At 34.3% G+C, this 25,640-nt stretch overlaps 2 protein-coding genes across 2 annotated transcripts; both read right to left on the bottom strand.

The window, feature by feature from the left end:
• Positions 1-5,941: 5,941 nt before the first annotated feature.
• On the bottom strand, positions 5,942-13,961 carry LOC103844046 (putative acyl-coenzyme A oxidase 3.2, peroxisomal). The gene is made up of 13 exons (XM_009120819.3): positions 12,648-13,961; positions 12,443-12,560; positions 12,252-12,359; positions 12,000-12,172; positions 11,822-11,921; positions 11,663-11,737; positions 11,454-11,584; positions 11,135-11,270; positions 10,935-11,054; positions 10,717-10,863; positions 10,526-10,630; positions 10,358-10,459; positions 5,942-6,690 (listed from the first exon to the last, which is right to left on the bottom strand). Exons 1-13 carry the CDS (start codon positions 13,118-13,120, stop codon positions 6,448-6,450), a joined length of 2,031 nt encoding a protein of 676 aa, XP_009119067.1. The 5' UTR covers positions 13,121-13,961; the 3' UTR covers positions 5,942-6,447.
• A 229-nt stretch (positions 13,962-14,190) lies between these two features.
• LOC103844049 (acyl-coenzyme A oxidase 3, peroxisomal) lies at positions 14,191-17,883 on the bottom strand. Its single transcript, XM_009120821.3, has 13 exons — positions 17,325-17,883; positions 16,810-16,927; positions 16,626-16,733; positions 16,374-16,546; positions 16,185-16,284; positions 16,030-16,104; positions 15,802-15,932; positions 15,596-15,731; positions 15,398-15,517; positions 15,167-15,313; positions 14,966-15,070; positions 14,786-14,887; positions 14,191-14,660 (listed from the first exon to the last, which is right to left on the bottom strand). The coding sequence occupies exons 1-13, from the start codon at positions 17,792-17,794 to the stop codon at positions 14,418-14,420; spliced, it is 2,028 nt and encodes a 675-aa protein (XP_009119069.1). The 5' UTR covers positions 17,795-17,883; the 3' UTR covers positions 14,191-14,417.
• Positions 17,884-25,640: the final 7,757 nt, after the last annotated feature.

Raw genomic sequence — 25,640 nt, 5'->3', positions numbered from 1 at the left:
TTGCGCTTCCGCCCAAAGTAAAGATTCCGTTTTTGCCAATTTGAGGGTATATCTCGGGTCCATATCCAAATTGCTAAAAACTTTGTTGTTTATACCCTTCCATATATACAAAAGAATCCATGCAAAATGATGATCCTCCATTTCGGGGAAGGCTCTCCAAAATAGATGATCCATATTGGTAAATAATGATTGAGTAGGAAATATTTCCGGTTTCGCTGGGATCCGTGAAAGTGCCCAGACTTGGATCACCGGTGGACATTCAAAAAATACATGATTAACTGACTCCTCGGGAGCTTCGCATCGGTCAGAAATTGTATTTCCTTGCATTCCTCTTGACCTCATATTCTTCTTAACCGCTATACATCCTGTCAATAGTTGCCATAAAAAATGTTTCATCTTAGGTGGGCAACGTACTTTCCCACAAAAAGCCTTCAGCGGGGTTACTGAAGGACCATACAGGGGTGGCGTACTTTCTCTGTCCGGATACACTCGCTCCACTTCATATCCAGATTTAACCGTGTATTTCCCATTGTTTGTGAAATGCCAACCATTCTGATCTTTTGTATGAAATCTACTTAAAAGAATACTTTCAATAATTTTCACATCTTGTGGATCCACCAGAGTCCTAATAACCTGTAAATTCTATGACCGCAATGTTTCATCAATAAGAGCATTCACTGTCAGTTCCGGGTAAAGATTGTGTTGATTTTATTTGCTGGTCTCGGGCGAGTGGATGGAAGCCAATGGTCATTCCATACTGAGATGGATGATCATGTCCCCACCCTTTTGATTAGTCATTTGCTAACCAGAGATCTAGTAGAGACAATACTGCGCCAGCCATAAGATGATGAGTACGATCTAATGGGTTCCAGGGGTGATGTATTCCTGAAATACCTCCTTTTAAAAACCCGAGAAATAAAGTATTCGGTTTATCCATTAATTTCCAAAATTGTTTCCCAAACATAGTTGTATTAAAATCTGTAAGATCCTTGAGACCCAACCCTCCATCATCCTTAGGACTACATATTTTGTCCCACAATTTCTAATGCATACCTCTCGTATTACCCTCTGGACTCCACCAGAATTGTGCCATAGCGCTAGTTAACTTCTTCATTACCGTTTTCGGAATTTGAAAACAAGACATCACATGATTTGGCAGAGCTGTAACCACAGACTTTATAATCACTTCCTTACCCCCTTTGGTGAAAAACTTAAAATTCCAACCATTTACTCTGCTATTTAGACGATCCTGGACGAATCCAAACACTTGTACCTTTGATCCCCCTAGGTTTTCCGGGATGCCCAAGTATGATCCCATTCCTCCTAGGTTTTGTATGCCTAACGTATCTCGTAGTTCCTGTCTTGTGGCTTCTTCAATCTTGTGTCCAAATTGAACCGATGATTTTCTGAAATTTATTTGTTGTCCCGAAACCCCTTCATATTCCTTGAGAATCCTAATGATTGTCTGGCATTCCTCCTTTTGAGCTTTGCAAAAGAAAATACTATCATATGCAAAGAGTAAATGAGATATTGAAAGGCACGCCCTAGCAACCTTTAGCCCCGTTAGTTGCTTATTTCTTTCTGTCTTTTTAATATTCGTGACCAAAGCTTCCGTACACATAATAAACAAATAAGGAGATAGAGGATCCCCCTGTCGTAGTCTCCTATGTGGTATTATATGCCCCTTTGGTGGACCATTTAATAAAACCCTATACTGAACCGAGGAAATACATTCCATTATTAATTGGATCCAATGATAATCACAACCCATTTTGGTTAGTAGTTCTTGGATGAAAACCCATTCAACTCTGTCATAAGCTTTGCTCACGTCCGTTTTTATTGCCAAAAATTTGTCCTGACACGATTTGTTAAATCGCAGGCCATGAAACATCTCATGAGCTATAAGTATATTATCTGATATCAAACGTCCAGGAACAAAAGCCGATTGCGTCTCCGAGATCAGTGATAGAAGACATACCTTTAATCTTTGACATAGTACTTTAGATATAATCTTGTATCGTACATTACATAAACTGATAGGTCTGAGTTCAGTCATCCTTGTGAGCCGCTCCTTTTTAGGAATCAAAGAAAAATTCATAATGTTTAACCATGTATCCAGTTTGCCCTATATCAAAAAACTGTTAACCATTTCCAGTAGATCCTTTTTTATTATATGCCAAGAGTGCTGAAAAAGAGGACAGTCATTCCATCCGGCCCATGAGATTTCTCTGGATGCATCATGAATAAAGCCAGTCGAACTTCCTCCTCAGTTGCCAACCGAAGTAGCCTTTGATTCATCTGTGGAGTAATAGAAGATTTAATCTCATCTAAAAAACCATCAAAACCTGTAGGAGTAATTGTCTGAAACAAATCATCAAAATAATCCACTGCCACCTTCTTTACCCCTTGTTCTTCAATTATCCAGTTTCCATCGGAATCATAGAGACCCACAATTCGATTACGGGCCCTACGTTGTTTTGTTAGGGAATGATAGAAATTAGTATTGAGATCTCCTGAAGTGTGCCACATATTACAACATTTTTGTTGCCAGAAATCTTTCTCATCCTTATAAGCTTCCTGTAACTTCCTTGAAACTTCCAGAATATCCTCTTGAGCTCTATTGTTATCTGTTTTAACACCTCTTCAAGTTCTTTTTGGAGTTCTCCAATCTTCTCTTTTCCATAAAGTGGATTATTCTTTCGCTATGTAGAGATCTCATGACGACAATTTGTAATTTTTGAAAAAAAATCCCCCGGGTTCGCCTCCGACAACTCACCCCACCCTCTCTCAATCGAATCCAATAAACCTTCTTGTCCAATCCATCTCTTGTCAAAACGAAATTGTCTCCTCCGTTTTGTTATTTTATTATCGAGATGAGCCCCCACCGGACGGTGGTCAGAAGCCACCATACCCAAGTATTCTATGTAAGAGCATGGGAAAAACGTATGCCAATCTTCGTTTGCTAATGCTCGATCCAATCGACACCGAACCATTACTTTTTCTTCTTTTTCCTTGTTTTCTTCTTCCTTGCCATGACATATGATTTCCTCGGGCCAGGAATTCCAAAAGTCCAGTATTCCTAATCATGTTATTAAAAGGTACAAAAGATCCTGCACTTCGTATCCCCCCCCCCCGGTCTTTTTCATGATTATCAATTATCTCATTCAAATCTCCAATAATAAACAAAGGTTTTGATCTTGCTAGACCGTATATTGTTAGACGTTCCCAAACTTGATCCCTCAACTTTTGTACCGGCTCTCCATATTCGAAAGTCATATATACTTTTTTCCCAAGTGCCATTGTTTCCACATCAATCATTTGATTGCTAGTATACAAAATATCAACCTGATATTCATTATTATAAAACAACGCCAATCCTCCACTCGTGCCAACTGGATCCTCAGTAACTAAATTATCATATCCAAAATGAGCCTGAAATCCCTGAACGAATGTCAAATCCTGTTTTGTCTTGGATAGAAACAAAAAATCTGGCATATGTTTATGCCATATCTCCCGAAGATAACTAATTGTCCATTTGCTTTCCGCACCTCTACAATTCCAACTCAATACTTTCATAAAAAACATCTTGAAAAGGCTCATTAGAGTTAAAACAATTGCACCTGAGGAATTCCTTAGAGAAAAATAGAGCTGGCAGCCTGGAAAGGAACCACCAACCCAGTCCTAGCCGTACTGCCCCCTTTAACATGGACAAATTGAGCAAATCCTCCCTTCTCCAACTTAGTGGGGGTTATTGGTTGGTGTATTTTGATGGATTTGAAAATCCAAACTAAATCTAGTGTTATTGGTTTTATGATTTTAAAATATATATTGAAATCATGTGTTATTCGTTTAATGATTCATAAATTCTAATTCAAATCAAGTGTTATTCGTTTAATGATTCATAAATTCTAATTCAAATCAAGTGTTATTCAATCATACGGATTTACTAATAGATTTGATTTCATAATGTATTTGAATGGATTTGCAAGGATTTCGTTGTGAAAAATACAAAGACCCAAATCCGAAGGAAAACCTCCGGATTTGTAAATACTAATCCGAAAAAATTGAAAATTTATATATTCTACTTGGATTTATAAATACTATATGGATTTCTAAATCAATAAAAATATATAAACCAATAACACCTTCTAAAGAGTGTGATTGTATGGTTGTTCTAGCGTAACAAATTACGCTATTTATATTGTTACTCCTATTAATGCTAGAATATTACCAATCAGGTAGAACTTTATTTTCTTTTATTTACTCCACTTACTGTTAAAACAGAGGAAAATATATATTATGTATTACTCTAGTTTTTTTTTTTTTTTGTCATTGATTCAACCTAAAGGAAAAAGTACCACGAATACAAACTGCAAACAAAATGAGAAAGACAACACCAGTAGGTGCTTTTTAAAAGTAAACAAAGCAGAAACTTCTGCAGATGAAGCTAACCAAGGAAGCTTGATTAGGGAAGACCTCCCGGGAGACTGTCTTGACCCAAGCTTCATGTAGGATGCTGGTTGATAGTTGAAATCGCCTCAGCAAGGATGAGGTCAGATAACCAAGATGGACCCCGTACGCCTATTGTCACGAGTAACACTTTTGGCAATCTCTTCAGCCGCTACATTGCTTCTATCAGGTAACAAGGACTAATCCCTAACTGGGATAGCAAAAACGTATCTGGAAACACCAGCCACATATATGGCCGGACAAACGCCACCACCGACGAACCATTTATCAAAACCTCCGTGAGAACGAGAGCTATGGATATGAAACCACCAACTTGAGACTGGATCGGTGAAGAGAACTAAAACACCTTCCTTTCTCTAGCATCAACCAAGAACACCAAAAAGTTGTATTTGAGACCGTCAAACAACACTGCCGGACAAAAAATATGAGAAGATGACGAAATTGGAATGGAGAAAATAAACCACATGAGAGAAAGTAGAAAAAGGAGGAAGAGCCTCCCCGGCGGTGACGAAGCCAAACCACCGGGGAAGCTATAGATCTAAGAACAAAGGTTTTGGCGGCTGGGGACACTTCGAGAGAAAAAAAAATTAGGTTTAGTTCTCAGAGTAAATAAAATGGTGAACAAAGGTTTTGGCGGCTGGGAACAAAGGTATTACTCTAGTTTTTATCAGCACAATATAAGTTTATTCTGAATTTTCTTCTCTCTCTTCTTTCCACTCTTTTAGTTTTCCTCTCTTTTTCACCATTTTATTTACTCTGTTTTACTCTTAAATTTACCAGTTACACTCTTTGAACTTTCATAAAAAAATATTCTTGAGATGCTCGGTAGAGCTTTGTAAACAGGTATGAAGAAACCTTAAAATCCATAAAAAAAAAAAATAATTGCCGATTTTGTCCGATACATAAAAAACAAATAACGTAACTTGGATATAATCGCTTCCCAACTTGATACTAACATACTCCAAAACAACCTCAATCCAATGCAAGGACTCCATAAAATACAAATTGCAACGACCAAATACCAATACCCCCAAATATAAAACTGCCGTACAAAACCAAATAACCATTTGAATAATTATGTATATTAAACTCCACAGCTCATATCTCCAACAAAATCGAAGAAAAATTACAGGCCCCAATATAAAGTGGGGGTTTGGCAATGGAGAAAGATCTCTTCATCTTCATAAATATTCCAAACTGGATCTCCATGAATTTCTCTCAGCTCCTCACAGAGATCATTACATGAAACAAACGGATTATTAATCCGTAGGATAGTAAAAGCATACGGATTAGTAAAAGCACCCAAACGACATGGTAACGAAGGAAACATAATCGAGTTTTGAGTAAGAAACCAAAACATGAAAACTACAATAATACAAAGATCTTTTTTAGTTTAAAATTACCTAAGATCAATATCTTTTTTATTTTGTTGAGATCACCAATGATCTACCGAAAACAAAGAATAAATTAAGAGAGAACTCTCAATTTTATTAATCAAATCATAAACTACATACAAACTTAAACCTAAACGGCTATATATAATAATACCGAAAACCCTAAAACAAGAAAGATAATTATCGAAATAACAAATAAAATAAATAATAAATATTTGAAAATATCTCAAATATTTATCTGCATCAAAATGAATAGTTTAATAGTCTGTTTAAAATGAATAGTTTACTAGTCTCTATATATGAATGATCATCAATCTAAGAGCAAGTCATTTTGAGAAAATATAAAATAAAAGTCCAAAAACTTCATTTATATATGGAGACATGTACATTTTTCAAATTTGTAGTAATCATAGAGAAATAAAACTTATTCCACATTATGATTTGGACCAGTTTGGGTAAAGATTAACCCGTGGATACATATTACATACCCCCTTTTATTACCAAGAGCATTCAACAAAAGCTTCAGAAAATATTGAAGAACACATGAGAGATGTGGATTATTGGAAGAGTTTATTTGTAGTAACTAAACTGAAGACCAAGCGTTGGCTTCGACCCAGTTGAATGCAATCGGACCCAAGAACGCGTCTGGTATCCCGAATGAAGTAACCAGTGCAAGCGCGTGAGGTCTAAGCTCTCCGCAGAGCTTAGAAACTTCTCTCCTCACATCTCCAACATTGTCCCTGGAGAGGTAGCCATATCTCAAGAACGATGGATCTTCTTCCATGCAGATCAATGCGTACATTGATCTTACAATACCCAACACATCCTATCATCAAATAAATGGAGCTAGTTACTTTCGTTTGGTTCACGTACTCTATAGTTTACAATAAATGTCATAACTAAAAGACCATCTATTAGGGCAATGAAACAAGTATCTAACATTTAAAACAATGAAAAAGTTGAAAAAGGAGGAGAGAGACAAAGAAATGACTCTGGTTTTAGATCCTCAACAAAAAAAACCAACATATCTTTGGCCTATATGTTGCTTTATGATTAGCTACATCATTATTTGTGATTTAAAATTAATTTTTAACTAAATTAAATTCAGTTAGAAACCCATGTGCACATATTCACCAATGGAACTGCTCTAATCTATTAATTTAGGGTCCTAATTTTTATTTACCATTAACAAATCATAGTAGCATCAATTAAAAAATTAGTTAATATGACATATTTTATTATTTAAATTAATAATAAATCAACTATAAATTTGAATTTTATTTTTTAATTATAACAAAATCTGTTGAGAAAAAATCTAACAAAATCTTACTTAGAAGTTTAAATATTTTTATAAAATTACATATTAATTAATTTCTTAATTAGTAATATAAAATTGTTATAAATCAATGTTAACTAAAATTTATTATAAAACAAGAAAATAAAAACATTATACTGTTTTTTACAAATTCTATAATTATATTCTGTATTATATAAAAATAAAATTGCTATATGAATTAAATATGAAAAAATTATATTAAATATAGGTAAATTAACAAAAAAAAATTTTTTAAAAAATTGTTTCATTTAAATAAATTATCACTCATCATTAAAATGAGTTAAATATCATAAACTATATAATATTTTTATACAAAAATAAACTTATTAACATAGGTTAAACTTTTATATCTACAACTATATATTATCTTTTTATTTATTTTGAAACTCTGAACATTATATTGTTTAAATTTTTTATGTAAAACTATAATAGTATATAATAACTATGGAATTTTAGTAATTCATTTAAAATATTAATGTCAAATAAAATTTTAGTTATAATGATTTTTAATTTCAATTATAACAAAAAATCTGTTGAGAAAAATTTATAAAATATTATCAAAATTCAAATATGTAATAAATTAATTTATTAATGTAGTAACAAAAAAATTCAAAATTCATGTAATCTTTCAAATTCAAAAATAGTAGTGTAATTTTTTAAAGTTTTCTTGACAAAATATAAAATTTTGTAAATAAGTATTCAAATTAACTCATGATAATATTCAAATTTTACAAAAGATAAAATCATAGATAATAAAAAATAACTTTTTTTAAATGCACCACGAAAAAACAAACTATATATGTTGTAAAAATTAAAAGCAATCTAATATTTTGAGATCTTAACTAAAAATAAAAATGAAACATAATATGATAAAAAATAGGGATAATTTGCAAAATGTCCTATTTAGGATTTGAAATTTGAGAAATATACTGCCTTTATTTTTTTTTTTAACTACACTTATTCATATGTAATAAGACTTTTTTGCCCATGTTTTAATAAATAAAAATATAATTTTAAATCACAAATAAATTTATTAATTTATTAGAGATGAAACATTTAATCCTTAAATATATAACACATCTAATTAATAAATAATCAAAATACATACATAACTTTTAAGTATGGGGAGTATTTAACAATGTATTTATTGTATTTGTTTGTTTGGAGCTTCTAATTTATCAGATGAAGATCCACGAAAAGTATATATATACCGGTGACCTCCGTTCCTGTCAGCTAAAATGACTTCGGACTATGACACACAACAATTTCAACTACAGAATATTCATGTGAAACAAAAGGTTACGATTGAGTCATCAAAAACTGAGAATCGGGCAAAATAGAGGGTTGAAAAATAGGTCTTCTAACTCAAATGTTACTGACATAAAAGGTGAGTCAGATGGTTAAGTCCAGGTTGCCACATGTAGAAGCCATTAACTCATCTTTTTCATATCCGGAATAGGAATATTGCTTAATCATATTTGTATCAGTTTTGACTCTCCAAAATATGTGGATACACTTTTAGAGTCTCCTACATATGGGTAAGAATATGCTCTGGTTCCATATTATTGATTCACTTTACCAGCTGCCTGGCAAAGGTCAGTAAAAATATAGGTTCTCATTCAAACAAAAAAAAGAAGAAGATAAGTTTATGGCTTACACCTAAGAAAAAGGCTACACCTAATCAAACCATCCGATCTTGGGAATACTAAACATAGCGACCATGGATATTTTGATTTAAAAAAAGCGTCCATGGAAATTTGACGGGGGTAACAAGATAGATAATTAAATTCACTGTGAATCAATCGGAGTAGATAGATGCAAAAAAAAAAGGAAACCCTAGGCTTTTATTGATTGGGATGAGACAAAGTTTTGTATTAAATTTAAAACGCTGAGATACTTGATTTTAAATATAAATTTCAATTTGAGACTAAAATTATTATAAATATTAATTAGGTTATTTTAGTCATTTCAGTTATAAATAAGTGTAGTTTTCAAAAATAATAATAAGCGGTGTATTCCTCAAAATATAATTTCATTTGAATGTATTTTTCCAAATTTTCCCTAAAAAATATCCTATATAAATAAAATTTACTAAAATAATATGATAGATGCTACTATGTATAAAAATTACTAAAATAATAAGGCTATATTATTTAAGCAAAATATTATTTTACTTATAACTCCCGTAAAATACTAAAATAATATATAAAGTATATTTTTTAAACACAACATGCAAATATAAATTATCCTAAACATATTTCTTTTCTATAATATAAATAAATAAAATTTTAAAAATGTATTATAGCAAAATGTATAAATTAAAGAAAATATATATTTGAAGCATGTTATCTATTTGATTATTTCATATTTTTATTTTATTATATTTAACTCGAAACTATATTAGTAAGTAATAAATATTAATAAAAAAGTAAAATGTATTAAACAAATTACTATATATTAATAATGTCGAATAAAAAATATAAACAATAAAATTATAGAGTTACACATATATATTACTAAATAGAAATTATATATTTAAACATTTGTAATAATATCAAATACATTATAAAATGAAAAAATATCTGCACGAATGTCCGGATTAAAATCTAGTAAACTATTATGCTTAGAGTAATGAAACAGTTCTTTACTCTCACATTCTTTTTTATAAAATGCTGTGTTAGGGCATCTCCATCCATACTCCATTTTTTTTTCTAAAATGGAGTAAAAGTGAATATGGAGTAAGGAATGCTCCAATCCAACTCCATATCTCACTCCATAATGAAATTTACTTCATAAATGGAGTAATCTTTTTTTTGGTTGTTCATCACTCCATTATGGAGTGGAAAATAGAGTAGGATTGGATCAATTTTATTCCATTTTCACTTTTACTCCATTTTAGAGGAAAAAATAGAGTTATACATTGGAGATGGTCTTAGGCGCAGTGAAGACTATGCTTAGTAGCTAACCGCACGACGAATCTGAGATTTATGGGATCTATAAATACTTTTAAGCTAATCTGAATATAGTTTTTTTCGTTTTTTTTGATAATTTGGTGGTTATGTGATCTATGTATAATAGATCCTTATAATTTGGAATGTAAGTCGAGTGCATTATTCGGCTGTGACCAAAACGGGTCCTGGCTAACAGTGATGATTACCTTAGTGGAACCAATTGGTAGTTTGGCTTCAGCATCCAAAACGGCTTGTAAGATTGCTTTCTCTGCGAAAGCTTTACTTAGATCTTCATAAAGTTGATGACTCTGCAAGCATAGCGAACCATTAGTATATGAGAAACTCTACCAAAGGTTATGACAAGAAATGCTAACCAAGAGGAAGGAGAACTCTCTGCTTTCTCCTTTCCCTTGAATCTCTTCAACTTCAGAAGTATATCGTTCTAGAAGATCTCGCTCTCTTATGGAGAATGCATTTTTCTGCGAAGGCACAATACATGTGATGTGTTAACAAGAAGTTGAATTCATCTAAAGAACTGATTAAGAGTAATATGAGTTATTATGACCTGGAAGTGGCTGCATCTGAGGGCAGAAGATGTGAGTTGAGTAGGCAACACGGGACGAGGACTGTTCATGTGCTCCAATCCCAATCCTTTGAAAGGTTTATTTCTCTTCTTACATGATATATACTCAGCAAAAAGTGCCTTGCTCACCTTAACTCCACAAAAGAACCAATAAGTAACATTGTATAGTCAAAACAAATTGATAATGGTCCATAGCTTACCTGCTGCATCAGAACATTATTGTCACCCTCAAATGTAGTCTGCCCATCATAGTCGCCTTTTAAATGACCAACCCGATTCTCTGTTTTCACACCTTGCCCTCCACAAGCTTCACGACATTCCTTGAAAAGAACCAAGCAAAAAAAATATAACATCAGTATCCCCCTAGGAGCTTTCTCACATTAAAGTTAAGCTAAGACACCTGAAGCGTTCGCATATTGTGCCAGGTGAGAACAGCTTTGAGTCCACTTGAGATAACATGAATCTCTTTGTTGATCTCAGGTGTCCTCTTCACGTAAATCATCTTCAAGTCATTTGCAGCAAAGCTCATAGCATATCTACGGTACATAAGATTCAGTTAGAAATAATAGTCTTCCAAGAGGCAGGACCGGTCCTGGGCATAGGCCAGTTAAGCATTGGCCTTAAAATTACTGAAACCCTTATTAAATTGTTTATAACCCCAAAATCTCCGTGCGTACACTTCCAAGAAGGGATAACATAGTAGTCATAAAGATCCTTACGTCTTGGCTAGGAGTGGTAAAAGTCGTCTTTGGTGGCTTGGATAATCAAGAAGGAGTACTTCAGGGCCATTGGCTACATCAGAGAAGGCTCTTCTCGTTAGTGAGTACCTTATAGCAACAGCTAATCCGATCTGCCATATTAAGAAGGGGTATTAAGTAACATCTAGTCCTGAGATAGTCAAGTTGATATCTCATACTGAAATCTGTACCTTTGCAGAGTAAATGGCGGTTGCAGCAATGGTGACACGACCAGAGGTCAAAGGGGCCAAGAAAGCTCCAAATCTCTGAAATAAAAATCGAAAACATCGTCATTGCAACTCCACACAACTAATATAAAGTCTTATCCTGAAACTGGTTTGAGCAGTTACCTGATCAGGATTTTTAATAGCGCTAACGTAATTTCCATCAGATGAAACATGAGCAACTGAGTTCAGTAAATTTTCTCTTGGGATTCGAAGATTGTCAAACCTATAATGAATATTTCAATCTTTGATGAATGATACAAGCCTACAATTATATATAACCTCAAGTTGTGTGTAATAATACCATATACGGCCAATGTCAACACCATTTATACCAATCTTGTGGCCACAGTCAGCAATGCGGATGTTTGGACATATGTTGCCATCTTGATCTCTGATTTGAGCGATGAAGACATGAATTCCCTGGTTGGTTCCGTTTATTTCAAGCTGTGAAATCACAATTGCATGGGTTGCATGCTGCACATCCAAAAGCATAATAAAAAATCAGTATATGGGAGGAAAGAAAACAAATTTTAGCAGAAAAAAAACTACTTACGTTAGCTGCCTCACCAATCCAATACTTTTGAGCAGATTCACAAGGAGTGTTTATTACAAACTCCTCTGTCATTGGATCATAAGTAGTCACTGTTTCAATCCCCCTCACCTGAAAGCATTGAATCAAAAGATACCAAGTTATATAGTTGTTACATGTGCAAAATGACACTAGAATATATATGGTTCTCTTACATTACTTCCATGGCCCAACTCAGTCATTGCAAAGCAGCCCTTGACAAGATAATCTTCAGTGTCTTTCAGCCACTTGTCATGGTGGCGCTTTGTACCAAATAACTTAACAGCATTACCCCTGATTAGGACAAACATCGAAAAAGAATTATTTAGAAAAATCAAGAACGAATATAAGACATGTTAACTATGTTTTGTTTTAACATACCACAACAAGAACTGAACACCGAGTTTGGCGGAGAGGGAGTAATCATACATCCCGCAAACCTCGTAGAGAGCAAACTTCTTCAGCTCAGCCTCAGGACTTGTCTCCGTTAACCATCCTTGAAATACACCTTTCTCCAGCAAGTACATGATCCGCTTCATACTGATCTCGCGCTGCTGCTCCATCGTCTCATTGTAATCTGGAGACACGAACACCTTGCCTCCTCCTCTTATCTTCCTGTTGAACAGATTGCTCTGTATGATGATCCCGTAAAGCCAGTCTCGGTCCTCCAAGTTGTGTCTGTCGAGCAGCTTCCTCATCTCCTTCACATCGAATCCATAGCTCTCGTTGACCTCCGGTGGAGTGTACTGCAAGCATACCTCCCGCGTGAGGAAGATGTTCAAAGGTGGAGGAGGTGACTGGAGTATGTGATTAGCTAAAACATGAGCTCGCCAGAGTGCGTGATTTTCCGACATATCTAGGGGAGTTCCCAAGAAAGAGAGAGGGAGAGAGAATTATCTGAGTGTTAGACTTCTAAATAATGAAAACTCAACTCTTGTTTTGATTCCTTGCACCATGCGGTTAGATCATACTTTGGCTTCATTTGAATACCTATAAATAGGTTCATCAGTGAAATGCATTTTCTCTTGGAGATTTAGTCTACACTCTTCCACAAGTCTCAAGTTAATCACTGTATTTATTATATTTTAGTTAACTAAATAAGATCATGTGATTCATGTCCCAATATTTTTTTAACACAATATTAATTCACTATAGGTGAAAACATGACAGAGTTGTTACAAGGATCTGATTCAGTCATGTCCCATGTTTAACATGTTGGTTTCTGGGTGGAACGCAACAACCTATTGGAAACAAACAATTACAAAAGAATCCTATGTGAACACATTTGATAAAGAAGAGTCTCTCCTCCTTCTGTCTTGCCATGTGAGCACAATTAATAAAACATTTCATCAAAAGTGAGTGACGTCGTAACAAGTAGGCATTTGACATGAGAATGGCTGTAAAGTGTACTTTTTGATTCAGTCATGTCCCATGTTTAACATGTTGATTTCTGGGTGGAACGCAACAGCCCATTGGAAACAAACAATTACAAAAGAATCCTATGTGACCACATTTGATTAAGATCTCCTCCTCCTGTCTTGCCATGTGAGCACAATTAATAAAACATTTCATCAAAGTGACGTCGTAACAAGTAGTATTTGACATGAGAATGGCTGTAAAGTGTACTTTTTGGTTCAAGGTGAGCAGAGGATTTGGATCAGAAATCACATGGAGGTGCGCTGGTCTGCAGAGTTTGCGTCCGAGAACAATTTTCTCGCTTCATCCGACTCAGAACTATACCTATCATGCATGCACTAAAAAGAGAAAAACTCATTTTTTCCTAAGCCAAAATCAAAATAAATATAAGCTTAGAAGCGTCAAACAATGCCAAAATAAACGAAAGTTATCTGAGCACAGCAGGTGAAACATTGACTTTGGCTTCTAAATTTTTTTAAGTTTTTTACACAGGAACAAAGCCTCCAAATTACGAAAAGAAAAAATTTATAAATTTTTTTGAAAGAATGTTTAGATCCCCAAGATCTCAGATCCGGCCCTGATCTGGACCAGTTTGGGTAAAAGACTAAACCGTGGGTACATTTTACATTACCCCGTTTTATTATTTATTACCAAGAGCATAAAACAACAGTTTTCAGAAAAAAAAATATTAAAGAACACAGACGTGGATTATTCGGAAGAGGTTATACGTAGAAACTAAACTGAAGACCAAGCGTTGGCTTCGACCCAGTTGAACGCAATGGGTCCCAAGAACGCGTCTGGAATCCCGAATGAACTGACCAGTGCAAGCGCGTGAGGTCTAAGCTCTCCGCAGAGCTTAGAAACCTCTCTCCTCACATCTCCAACGTTGTCCCTTGAGAGGTAACCGTATCTCAAGAACGACGGATCTTCTTCAATGCTGATCAACGCGTACATTGATCTTACAAGACCCAACACATCCTATATCATCAAAACACATGGTGCTACTCAGTGTACTTCCTCTGGTAATAAGAGTAGTCTACACAACTGCTCCATAAAGAACAGAACTATTGTGCTTAGAGAAGTAAACAACTAAATTAACTTACCTTCATTGAGCCAGCAGGTAGTTTGGCCTCAGCATCCAGAATAGTTTGCAGTATTGCTTTCTCTGTGAAAGCTTTGCCCAAGTCCTCAGCAAGTTCATGATTCTGCAAGACACCATCACTGAGTTAGTACCAAAGTCTGGAGAAGAGAGACACGATTGTATGAGAAGAAATGCTGCTTACCACGAGGAAAGAGGACTCTCGACTCTCTCCCCTCCCTTGAAGCTGCGCAACTTCAGAAGTGAATCTTTCTAGAAGATCTCTTTCTCTTAAGCAGAACACATTTTTCTGACAACCACAAAAAAATATGAAAGATGTTTAGCAAAGAGTCGAGTTTATCTAAAGACATGATAAGAGGGAAAAAAAAACTATGAGGCAAATAACCTGAAACTGGCTGCATCTGAGGGTAGAAGATGAGAGCTGAGTTGGCAATACAGGACGAGAACTGTTCATGTGCTCCAATCCCAACCCTCTGAAAGGTTTGTTTCTCTTCTTACACGACACATACTCAGCAAACAGTGCTTTGCTCACCTAAACTCCACAATAACAACGAATCATTCACACTGTATAGTCAAAACAAGGAGATCATTTTTTAATTTGTGTCTTAGCCTTTACCTGCTGCATCAATACATTGTTGTCACCCTCAAATGTAGTCTGCACATCAAATTCACCTTTTAACTGACCAACTAGATTCTCTGTTTTCACACCTTGCCCTCCAACTGCTTCACGGCATTCCTTAGAAAGTATAAAAAACGAATCACCTTAGTGTTGCTCATAGGAGGCTTTTCACATAAACGGTATATTGGTTCTCACCTGAAGCGTGTGCATATTGTGCCAGGTGAGAACAGCTTTGAGTCCACTCGAGACAACATGTATGGCTTTGTTGGTTTCAGGTGTCCTCTTCACGTAGATCATCTTCAAGTCATTTGCAGCAAAACTCATAGCATATCTATTAAAGAAACGGTAAGTATGGTTATCTAATTTATATATTAATAGTCACAACTCATAAAGATCCTTACGTCTTTGCTAGGAGAGGTAGCAGTCGCCTTTGATGGCTTGGGTAATCAAGAAGGAGCACTTCAGGACCATTAGCTTTAACAGAGAAGGCTCTTCTCGAAAGCGAGTACCTTAAAGCAATAGCTAATCCAACCTTTCACAGTTAAAAAAAAATCTTAATCAATTACATTTATTCCTGAAACAGTCAGTTTCATATTATCACAAAATGTTTTAAATAAGAGATCAAATACCTTTGCAGAGTAAATTGCACTTGATGCAATTGTGACTCGGCCAGAGGTTAAAGGGGCCATGAATGCTCCAAATCTCTGAAAAATAAAATTGAAAACATTGCCACTGCAACTCCACAAGCATATTATAAAAATCGTTCCAAAGGTGTAGCGTTTACCTGATCAGGATCTTTGATTGCGCTAACATACTCTCCATCAGGAGAGACATCAGCAACCGAGTTCAATAAATTCTCTCTTGGAATTCGAAGATTGTCAAACCTATTAATCATATTTCAATCTTCCATGAATAAAACAACAACCTTAGTATAATGTAAAAAAATTACAGAACACTGAGTTGTGTGGAGTACCAGATTCGGCCATTGTCAACACCGTTTAATCCAATTTTGTGTCCACAGTCGGCAACACGGATGTTAGGACATATGTTGCCATCTTCATCCCTAATTTGAGCTATAAAGGCATGAACTCCCTGGTTGGTTCCGTTGATATTAAGCTGTGAAAACACAATTGTGTGGGTTGCATGCTGAAAAAACAAAAGTAATACAAAGTTAGTATCTGATAAAATCAGATGGAGAAACTAAATGACATATATGACTACTTACTTTAGCTGCACCACCGATCCAATACTTCTGAGCAGATTCACAAGGAGTGTTTATCACAAACTCACCCGTTCTTGGGTCATAAGTAGTCACTGTTTCAATTCCCCTCACCTGAAAAAAAGAACAGAAATTATTATAGCCATGGACAATCACATAGACATATAGTTTGCAACTGAAATATCATTACATTACTGCCATGGCCTAACTCAGTCATTGCAAAACATCCCTTGACAACATAATCTTCGGTGTTCTTCAGCCACTTCTCGTGGTGACGCTTTGTTCCAAAGAACTTCACAGCATTACCCCTGAAGTATCACACACAAAATTAAAATTTTTAACTTTTACATATAGATCTCATCAAGATTATCTTTTTCAATAATCTGTATATCATCAACCAAAGCACAAACTAATCAATATTCATATGAATAATGCAGAGATCAAGTTACTGAAACTCCATCAATCTGGTCTAGATGGCGCACTAGACGACAAATCGGATCTAAATGAAATGACCGTTTCTTGAAAGTTATTTTTCAAAATCTGTTGTAAGTGTTAAAAAATCGTCTAATCAATAATCTCCTAAAAAACGTCTAAATTAACAACAAACAATTTCTTAAACATTGGTTTGAACTAAAAGTCAAAACGACAATACTTCAATCAATTGGTTCTGTCTTAGCATCCCTTATACTAAAACTAGAAACATACCACAAGAAAAAATGAACACCGAGCTTGATGGAGAGGGAATGATCATAGATCCCGCAAACCTCAAGCAGAGCTAGCTTCTTGAGCTCAGCCTCAGGACCTGAATCCGTCAACCACCCTCTGTAAACTCCCTTCTCGAGCAAGTACCAGATCCGCTTCATGGTGATCTCTCGCTGCTGCTCCATCGTCTGATTGTAATCGGGAGACACGAAGATCTTCCCTCCTCTCTCTTTGCGGTTAAACAGGTTGCTCTGCATCATGAGACCGTAGAGCCAATCGCGATCCTCCGTGTTGTGCCCGTCGAGCAGTCTCCTCATCTCCTTGACATCGAATCCGTAGCTCTCGTTGAGCTCCGGAGGAGAGTACTGGAGACATACCTCGCGCGCGAGGGAGAGGGAGGAGGGAAGAGGAGGTGATCGGAGGATGTGGTTGGCGAGGATATGTGCTCGCTGGAGTGCGCGATTTTCCGACATTGAGATGATTACAAGTTTGTTTGTGGTGGTTGCCAATTTTTCGATTGTTTGTTTTTAAAGACACGGTGCTTGTCTGAAGGAAGAAGAAGAAGTTGTTAACGATAAATTAACTTATTTTTTGTGGACCCCACAAATCCATCTCCTTGGGAACTACGAATTGTAATCGCGATAAGGTGCTTTGACTTTTTGTAACTTTGTGATTAAGTCTCAGCCGTTGGATCATCTTTCTTAACCCTACTTGTTCGGCTCATCGTCGTGGATCGAAAACTAACCAAAGAATACTCATGTGATTTTGACATTTGGTTTTAATTATTTGCCATACCGGTCGGTCTACATAAAATCATACTCCCTCTGTTTTTTTATTGTAAGTAGTTTAAGCAAAATTTGTTTGTTTCAAAATATAAGTAGTTTTCATAATTTTAAGTAACTTTTACCTTTATCGGGTATAGTGCTACCAATCAAATAATATATGCTTATTTATGATTGGTTTAACTATACCTAATTTATATATCAAATGCTACTTTTGAAAAAATTAATAATTTTCTTAATATTTGTGCATTCATCTAAAACTACTTATAATAAAAAACAGAGGGAGTATAATAAAAGACCATTTAGTTTTTTTTTATTGGTCCCGCCGCAAGCATTATTAATTTAGCCACTGTCCCATTAGTTTATCTTCAAACTTAATTCCATAATACATTAATCAAGCCATTATATTAGTTTGAAAAACACAACAACAGTATGACTTCTTTAAATTAATACTCTATAAATTAATATACACTAATTTTTTTATAAAATAATATAATTTTATAGTCTCAAATCGAGTTTTTAGTTCAATTAGTATATCGATAAATTAATATCTCTATAAATTAATAAAAAATAATAGTTTTGGTGTAGTCTCAACATTATTAATTTATAGAGGTTTCACTGTAGTTAGTTTTATATTAAAGTTCAATTCTATACTACATATCATGCCTTGTTAGTTTACTAAAAGTTCAATTATTCCTCTGACAAAAAAATAATTACTTCTTAAAGTATTCATAATCTCTATCCATATTTTCATCCAAAATAATGAAAATAGTAACAGCTTATAGGAATTAGTTATAGTTTCACCATTATTATTAATAAAAATCAAATATTATGCAAAATATCATATTCTTTACTGATTTCATGGTTGTTATTATTCTTTATCATAAGCAACCTATATTAGTGATATGCTTAACTTACGTCCAAAAGCTAACTCAAGATTAGAAGATTACCACATCACATATATGTTGCTCAAGAACACTACAACCACACGATGTGGAATATTAATAACCCTTCTCGAGATATAGGTGAGAAACAGTCCAATGGAAATAACTCAATCCCAATATCTTAGATATACCACAACAATATGGGTCACTTATACATGCTACATACATAAAAAACTGTTTATGTGGAAAATCATACGCTAGATTTTTACTATAGATTCTGATACCATATTAGTGATAAGCCTAATTCACATCTAAAAACTACCTCAAAAATGGAGGATTGCCGCATCACATATATATTGCCTAAAAACACTATACCCATAAGATATGGGATGTTAATAACTTAAAATCTCATAATCATCCAAACACCTCTTTCTTTCTTTTAGCCAACAATCTTTTCATGTTCATTAGACTCTTTGTACACCATTATCCTTTATTTATTAATATAAAACGTACCTCCACTCCAAATAGTGACCCAGAAATGAAAGGAAAAGACAGGAGGAAAGAGCAAAGAGGTTTGTAATGGATGATTTTTCTCTAAATTATCACTTGCTTATTTGTGAATTATGTCTATATCAATGTTCTAAAATATACTATACATTAGCCGAGCAGCAAACTACTGTATATCGCCTAGTTATCTATACGGATGTATATACGGGGTATATATGGTAAATATATTTTCTGCTTAAATGTATTTATATCACAATATTTACATATAAATATTGAATTTTAATTTTTATAATTTAAGAGTTAACATTTTATTCCTTTCTCGTGTATAAATAACTAAGAACTAATTTAAATATATATGTTTTCATGAAAAGTAATAATATAAAAGTGTCAGAGATGTGCCGGTTGCCACATCGCTAAAAAAGAAAAAAAAAATCAAGTTTACAAGTGATCCTATAAACTAATATCTATATTTATGATTTGATTCACCTAGTTTGTGCTTTAAAATGATCTTGTCCATTAAAATTTACCAAATTTTTAAAATTTTGGTTTGGCTGTATAATATTACCGAATTGAAGAGTTTGATACGGACGGTGTTTAGACAGCATATGTACGGTCGTACGAGCCGTTTTTTAGAACAGTGGTCTATATATATATATAAAATATATATGCACTCGTAGATATGTGATTCCCATGATATGAATTGTTTGCTATACATTATATATTTAGTACATTTCCTCTCTTAATACATTAGGAATGGTTGAAATTTCATATTACCTATTACTAGATCCTTTCTCCGCGCGACGTGCAAATAATATATTAAATTTGTTATATTTATCATTTTTATTTGTATGTGAATTTTTGTATATTAAATTATATTTAACTAATTTTTAAATTTGATTTTTTTTTTAGTTTGAAGTAAATATTTCTATTATATGTAACACAATTAACTAATAAAATATGAAGAATCAAGTCCCAGATTTTAGAGTTATGTAAAAAAATATAATTATATATATAGAACATATATTATCTTAGTTTAAAAGATCGGAATCTCATCTCGAATAAATTCACGAAAATAAAAAGTACTCCAATAACCAACTAAAAATATAAAACCCCTTTTTAAAAAAACCGTACTTAATGATATTTTTTTACGTGTAATAGTTGAAAACTGACAATTGAATATCAATCTAGAATATTATTTTAATATATCTAAAGGTAAAATATTAATTGTAATAAACAAATTTTGAATTTTGTAATATTACATGAATTAGAAGTCTTTAAAATCTAAAATCTATTTTATTAACATAATATTTTTTTATTCATTTATTTTTTTGACGCTACAAAATATTGCTTTAGTTTTATTTGTATATTATTTTTTTAATAATTTAGTTTCTTCTAAAGTAATTTTAAAATAATCAAGAATATAATATATTTAAAATTTATTTAAATATATCCAAATATGATGTCTCGTTTTTATGTGTGTTTGCGTTGAGCATATTTAATTTGTAGTTTGTATATTTAATAACAGCTTGTTGCGTGTCGTTCTATGTTTTTAATAAATGTGTTGTCATTTCATTTTTATTCCTATTAACATGATTTTTAGTGATCAATGATAATTTATTTTTAACGTTATGTATTATATTTTATCGTATATTTTCTAACTCTTCATGCTGGCATTTTTATAGAATCATTTTAATTAGATAATAGGTTTAAAGATATAAATAAAATTGTGTATGTTGTAAATTTAGACTTTTTAGTGTAACTCAGCACTAAAGAAAAAATTCTTGATACTAACATTAATAAAAAAATTTTTGAACCCTTAAAGGTAAGAAGCGAGACTTGGATTAAGAAGAAGAAGAACACCGGCAGAGTCTTAGCGGCACAAGGAACACCGCCGACGGCGAGCTCTGAGAACCCAATGACTTGAAATCGACTTGTTCTCTATCACCAAAAAAAGAACCGAAATTAGGGTTCTTAGTCTCCCCGATTTGGGAAATAATCAATTAACCCCTTTTTTTTAACCACATCCGCTTTTGTTTATTTTCTTTTTTTTTTGTTTTTTAAATTTTAAATTTTTTTAAACAATTAAATTTATAGAAAAACGTACATATTAAGATTAGATTAAGGGTTTAATTGGGTTTTAAAAAAACATTATACTAAGGGTGTAACTGGTTCAAACGCAGCGGTTGTGGGAGTTTGCGGGTGCGGGTGGTTGTGGTTTCTAGCGGTTTTAAGAGATTTGTATGACTGGTACTGCAGTTATAAATTGGTGCGTTTTGCGGGATACTTATGACTGGTTAACTACTAAATGCAGCAGCGGTTAAATAATAAATTAACAATATTTACATTTTCTATAATTATAATAATATCAAAAATCATGATATTATTATAAATATAAAAATTATATTTAGAAAGTTATAGTTTTTTAATTTTTAAAATTAGAAAATATTTTTATTTTAAAGTTTTATAATATTAAGGGCCTGACTGGTTCAAACGCAGCGGTTGCGGTTGCAGTTGCGGGAGTTTGTGGATGCGGGCGGTTGCGGTTTCTAGCAGTTTCAAGAAATTTGTACGACTGGTGCTGCGGTTAAAAATTGGTGTGTTTGCGAGTGACTTATGACTGGTTAACTACTAAATACGGTAACAGTCAAATAATAAATTAACAATATTTACATTTAATATAATTATAAAAATATCAAAAATCATAAAGTTATAATAAATATAAAATTTATATTTAGAAAGTTATAATTTTAATTTTTGAAAATTTATTGAAATTTGTTTTATTATAAATTTTATAATATTAATTAAAATATAATAGATATATTTTAAGATTTTCATAATTTCAATTTTAAATTCTTTATTAAATATTTTTACTTTTGTATATATGTTGTTTTAAAAAAAAGAAAAAAAATTTATGCTCCCGCAACCGCAAACCCTAGCTGGAGCCAGCTTTTGAATTTATGAGATTCGGATTGGTTTGAAGCGGTTTAGAGCGATTTGAGTGATTGTTGCAAACCGCAGACAACCGCTACCAACCGCAAAAGTTGCGTTTGCGGGTGGTAGCGGAAAAACCAGTCGCCCCTTAATTAAAATATAATAGATATATTTTAGTATTTTTATAATTCCAATTTAAAATTTTTATTTTATTTTTATTTTTATTTTTTTATTTATATTGTTTAAAAAAAAAATACCCTCCCACAATCGCCCGCAACCGTAACCATTAGCTGGAACCAGCTTTTGAATTTAAGAGGTTTAGAGCAATTTGATGTGGTTTAGAGCGGTTTGAATGATTGTTACAGCTGCGTTTGCGGGTGATAGCAGAGAAACCAATGATGCCCTAAGTGAAAAACTTATAGTTCATATTTATGGCATCAAGACAATCTATTAGTTTTTTTGTTCCATATTTACAATTTCCTCTTTAAATTATGATGTGTATCCAAAATATCATTATTGCCAAATATCTTTTGCACTTTTTATATAAATGGATTTTTGAAAAGTATTTTTATATAAATGGATTTTTGAGATGTATTGTTTTATCAATAAATAAAAACAAAATAATAAATAAAATAATTTTTTATTTCTTCTTCAAGAAGCGGTTTTGTCGGCCGCGGAGTATCTTTTTCTTCTTCTTCTTCTTCTTCTTGCAACCATAGTGTGGGAACCGAAATTCGCACTGTCGATTTCCGTTTAAATAAGGAAACTAGGAAAACCCTAATTTCCCAGAGGACCCGGATATCTGCTAATTATCACACGTCAAGCAATCAGGACACGAGAATAACAACGATAAAGAATAAGAAATCGAAAAAGAGAGCAAAGAAGATCTTATTCCGAATTTGCGTATGAGCGTTTACAACAAGGTATAAGCCTGGGCTCGAGAGCTGTCGGCGAGATTCCTAGTTCTAGCAACCCTAAGACGGCTAAACCTAATTGAGTCGCAGCTCGAAATAACAAAAACGAAAAATTGCCTAAATTACTCTAAGTGCTAAGTTTGCTTTGAAAAAGTTCACCCTTATGCTCCTCGCCTAGGACTCCTTATATACTAGCTCCAAGGTCGGTTTACGCTTTTACTCTTCTGCCCTTAAGCCGTCATAGCATAAAAACGGAGATATTCCATTTTTCCCGATCTTCACAATTATCTTCAAAACTTCCGTATTTATCCACGGAAACTTGACATTTATCCTTCCTTGTGGGCCAAGCGTAAACCGTGCTGCGGCTTACGGCTTTGGGTTAGGAAATCGTAGGATGGGCCTCAAGTCGTGTTTTAGGTCCCTTTGGGCCGTCTTCCGACTCGACACGTTTACTACGAATTTTCCGCGGTTTCTCATCCGCGTAGTTTGATCGATGAGTTGGAATAGCGGAAAACGTGGACTGAGCTTGCTACGGTCTTCGGGAGATAGCGTTCGAAGATTTGACGAGATTGCATGGATTGATGTCTGTCGATGTCCGGAAGAGTTCAATCGCTACACAGCGACCGAACTTCGGCTCGAGCCCGGTCGCTACGTAGAGACCGAGCGGGATGAGCGCTCGGTCGCTACGTAGCGACCGAGCTTTGGCTCGAGCTCGGTCGCTACGTAGCGACCGAGCGGGACGATCGCTACGTAGCGACCGAGCGGGACGATCGCTCGGTCGCTACGTAGCGACCGAGCGGGACGAGCGCTCGGTCCGTAGCGACCGAGCTTGGGCTCGAGCTCGATCGCTACGTAGCGACCGAGCTTGGCTCGGGTTTGGTTGCTGCATAGCGACCGGACGGCGTGTATGCGTGGTGACCGAGCTTAGTTTGTTCGGTTTGAATCTCAAAGGATACTTCTTCGTAAAAACTTCGTATTGGTTATTTTTTACGAAAGTCGTATCCTTCTTTTTACTATTTCTTTCGGAAATACGATCTCCGAAGATTGTCGGGTGGTAATTCCGTCGTAACCGTTTTTAACCCCAACACATAGGTGTCTCATAAGAAGCGGTTTTGTCGGCCGCAGAGTATCTTTTTGCGAAGATTACGAATCACAACTTGTTTTCAACAAAAACTAAGCAGGACCCATTGTTGAACGGCTTAAGATATGCTCAGTTAGATATACTTGCAGAGAATGATAACAGTTCTGAAAATCCAAAAGGGAGTTAACTAATTAACATGTTTATCCGCCAGAAGCTCTTGGTTTCGAGCTAATAGCAATTGAACAGGCAAGGTAGATTAAAAACCTAATAATCACAGTGAAGGATGAGTCGCAGGACAACCACTTGAGAAAACGGCAAAGATGCTGATTGTCGAGTGTAAATTAGGAGGACAAAATCGAGGTTAGCCATGAAGGAAAAGAGGAGTAGAAAAGTAAGAATTGCAGAGAACTTGGTTTGGGGGTAGTGAGGGTTCGTATGTGTGGCCCTAAATTTATAGCAAGTGGTTGATAAATTCATGAAACGTCTGGATTTGAAGGATGAAGAATCATCGGGAGGTAGAACGAAACATTGAAGAAGAGTTTAAAGATCATTGATTGATCAGAATTGGCTCAAGGTAACGTAAACCTCGAACTCAGAGATTGGAGAAGATGAATTAGAAGAGTCGAGGGAGAGAGAATCTTACGCTTGAGACGAATTAGGTTTTTGGTTTTTGATGGGCCGAATTATAATTTTTAGAAAGCCCACCCGAAATACCCATTATAACGCAGCGATTTGGACGTGGCAAAATCAAACTTCCTCATTGGCTGATTTAATTTGCATACGTGGACAGCCTCTCTACTCCTCATATATCCCTTTTAGTATAGGATAGATATATATATATCTACTCGCACATGTATTAGTGGTTAGAATGTCAGCTTTCATCGAATTAATCCATACATTCTGACGACTCCCTTGTTTCTCTGACGATGTTGATCGCTTATGATCTCTTAGAGCATAATTAACCCCGGTCTTTCAGCCGGAGTTATTAACTCATGATTTGATATTTTTTATTTTTATTTTTTACACTTTTCGGCTAAGAGACGGTTTTTATATCTCTTATCTAAGAAACAGTTCTTAATTTTTCTTAGTTAAAAATTTAAAATCTAAAAAAAAACTAAGAACCGTCTCTTAACCGAAGCTAAGAACCCTAGTTAAAATCCTAGGGTTAATCATGATCTTAGTACCAAAAAATCATCATGTTGCATATATACTGGTTGCAA

Source organism: Brassica rapa, chromosome A10 (assembly GCF_000309985.2).
Source record: "Brassica rapa cultivar Chiifu-401-42 chromosome A10, CAAS_Brap_v3.01, whole genome shotgun sequence".
In the NCBI taxonomy this organism is placed as follows: Eukaryota; Viridiplantae; Streptophyta; class Magnoliopsida; order Brassicales; family Brassicaceae; genus Brassica; species Brassica rapa.
The sequence above is the reverse complement of the archived record's forward strand: the minus strand, read 5'-3'. Positions and strand labels throughout refer to the sequence as shown.

Coding starts and splice junctions, on each gene's coding strand:
- LOC103844049 (XM_009120821.3), bottom strand. CDS start 17,794: ATGTCGGAAAATCGCGCACTCCAGCGAGCACATATCCTCGCCAACCAC. Junction 16,734..16,809: donor AGTTAGGCCATGGCAGTAAT/GTAATGATATTT, acceptor TCTTTTTTTCAG/GTGAGGGGAATTGAAACAGT. Junction 16,105..16,184: donor CAATCAAAGATCCTGATCAG/GTAAACGCTACA, acceptor TTTATTTTTCAG/AGATTTGGAGCATTCATGGC.
- LOC103844046 (XM_009120819.3), bottom strand. CDS start 13,120: ATGTCGGAAAATCACGCACTCTGGCGAGCTCATGTTTTAGCTAATCAC. Junction 11,271..11,453: donor TTACCACTCCTAGCCAAGAC/GTAAGGATCTTT, acceptor TATGTACCGTAG/ATATGCTATGAGCTTTGCTG. Junction 10,460..10,525: donor GAGAGTTCTCCTTCCTCTTG/GTTAGCATTTCT, acceptor CTATGCTTGCAG/AGTCATCAACTTTATGAAGA.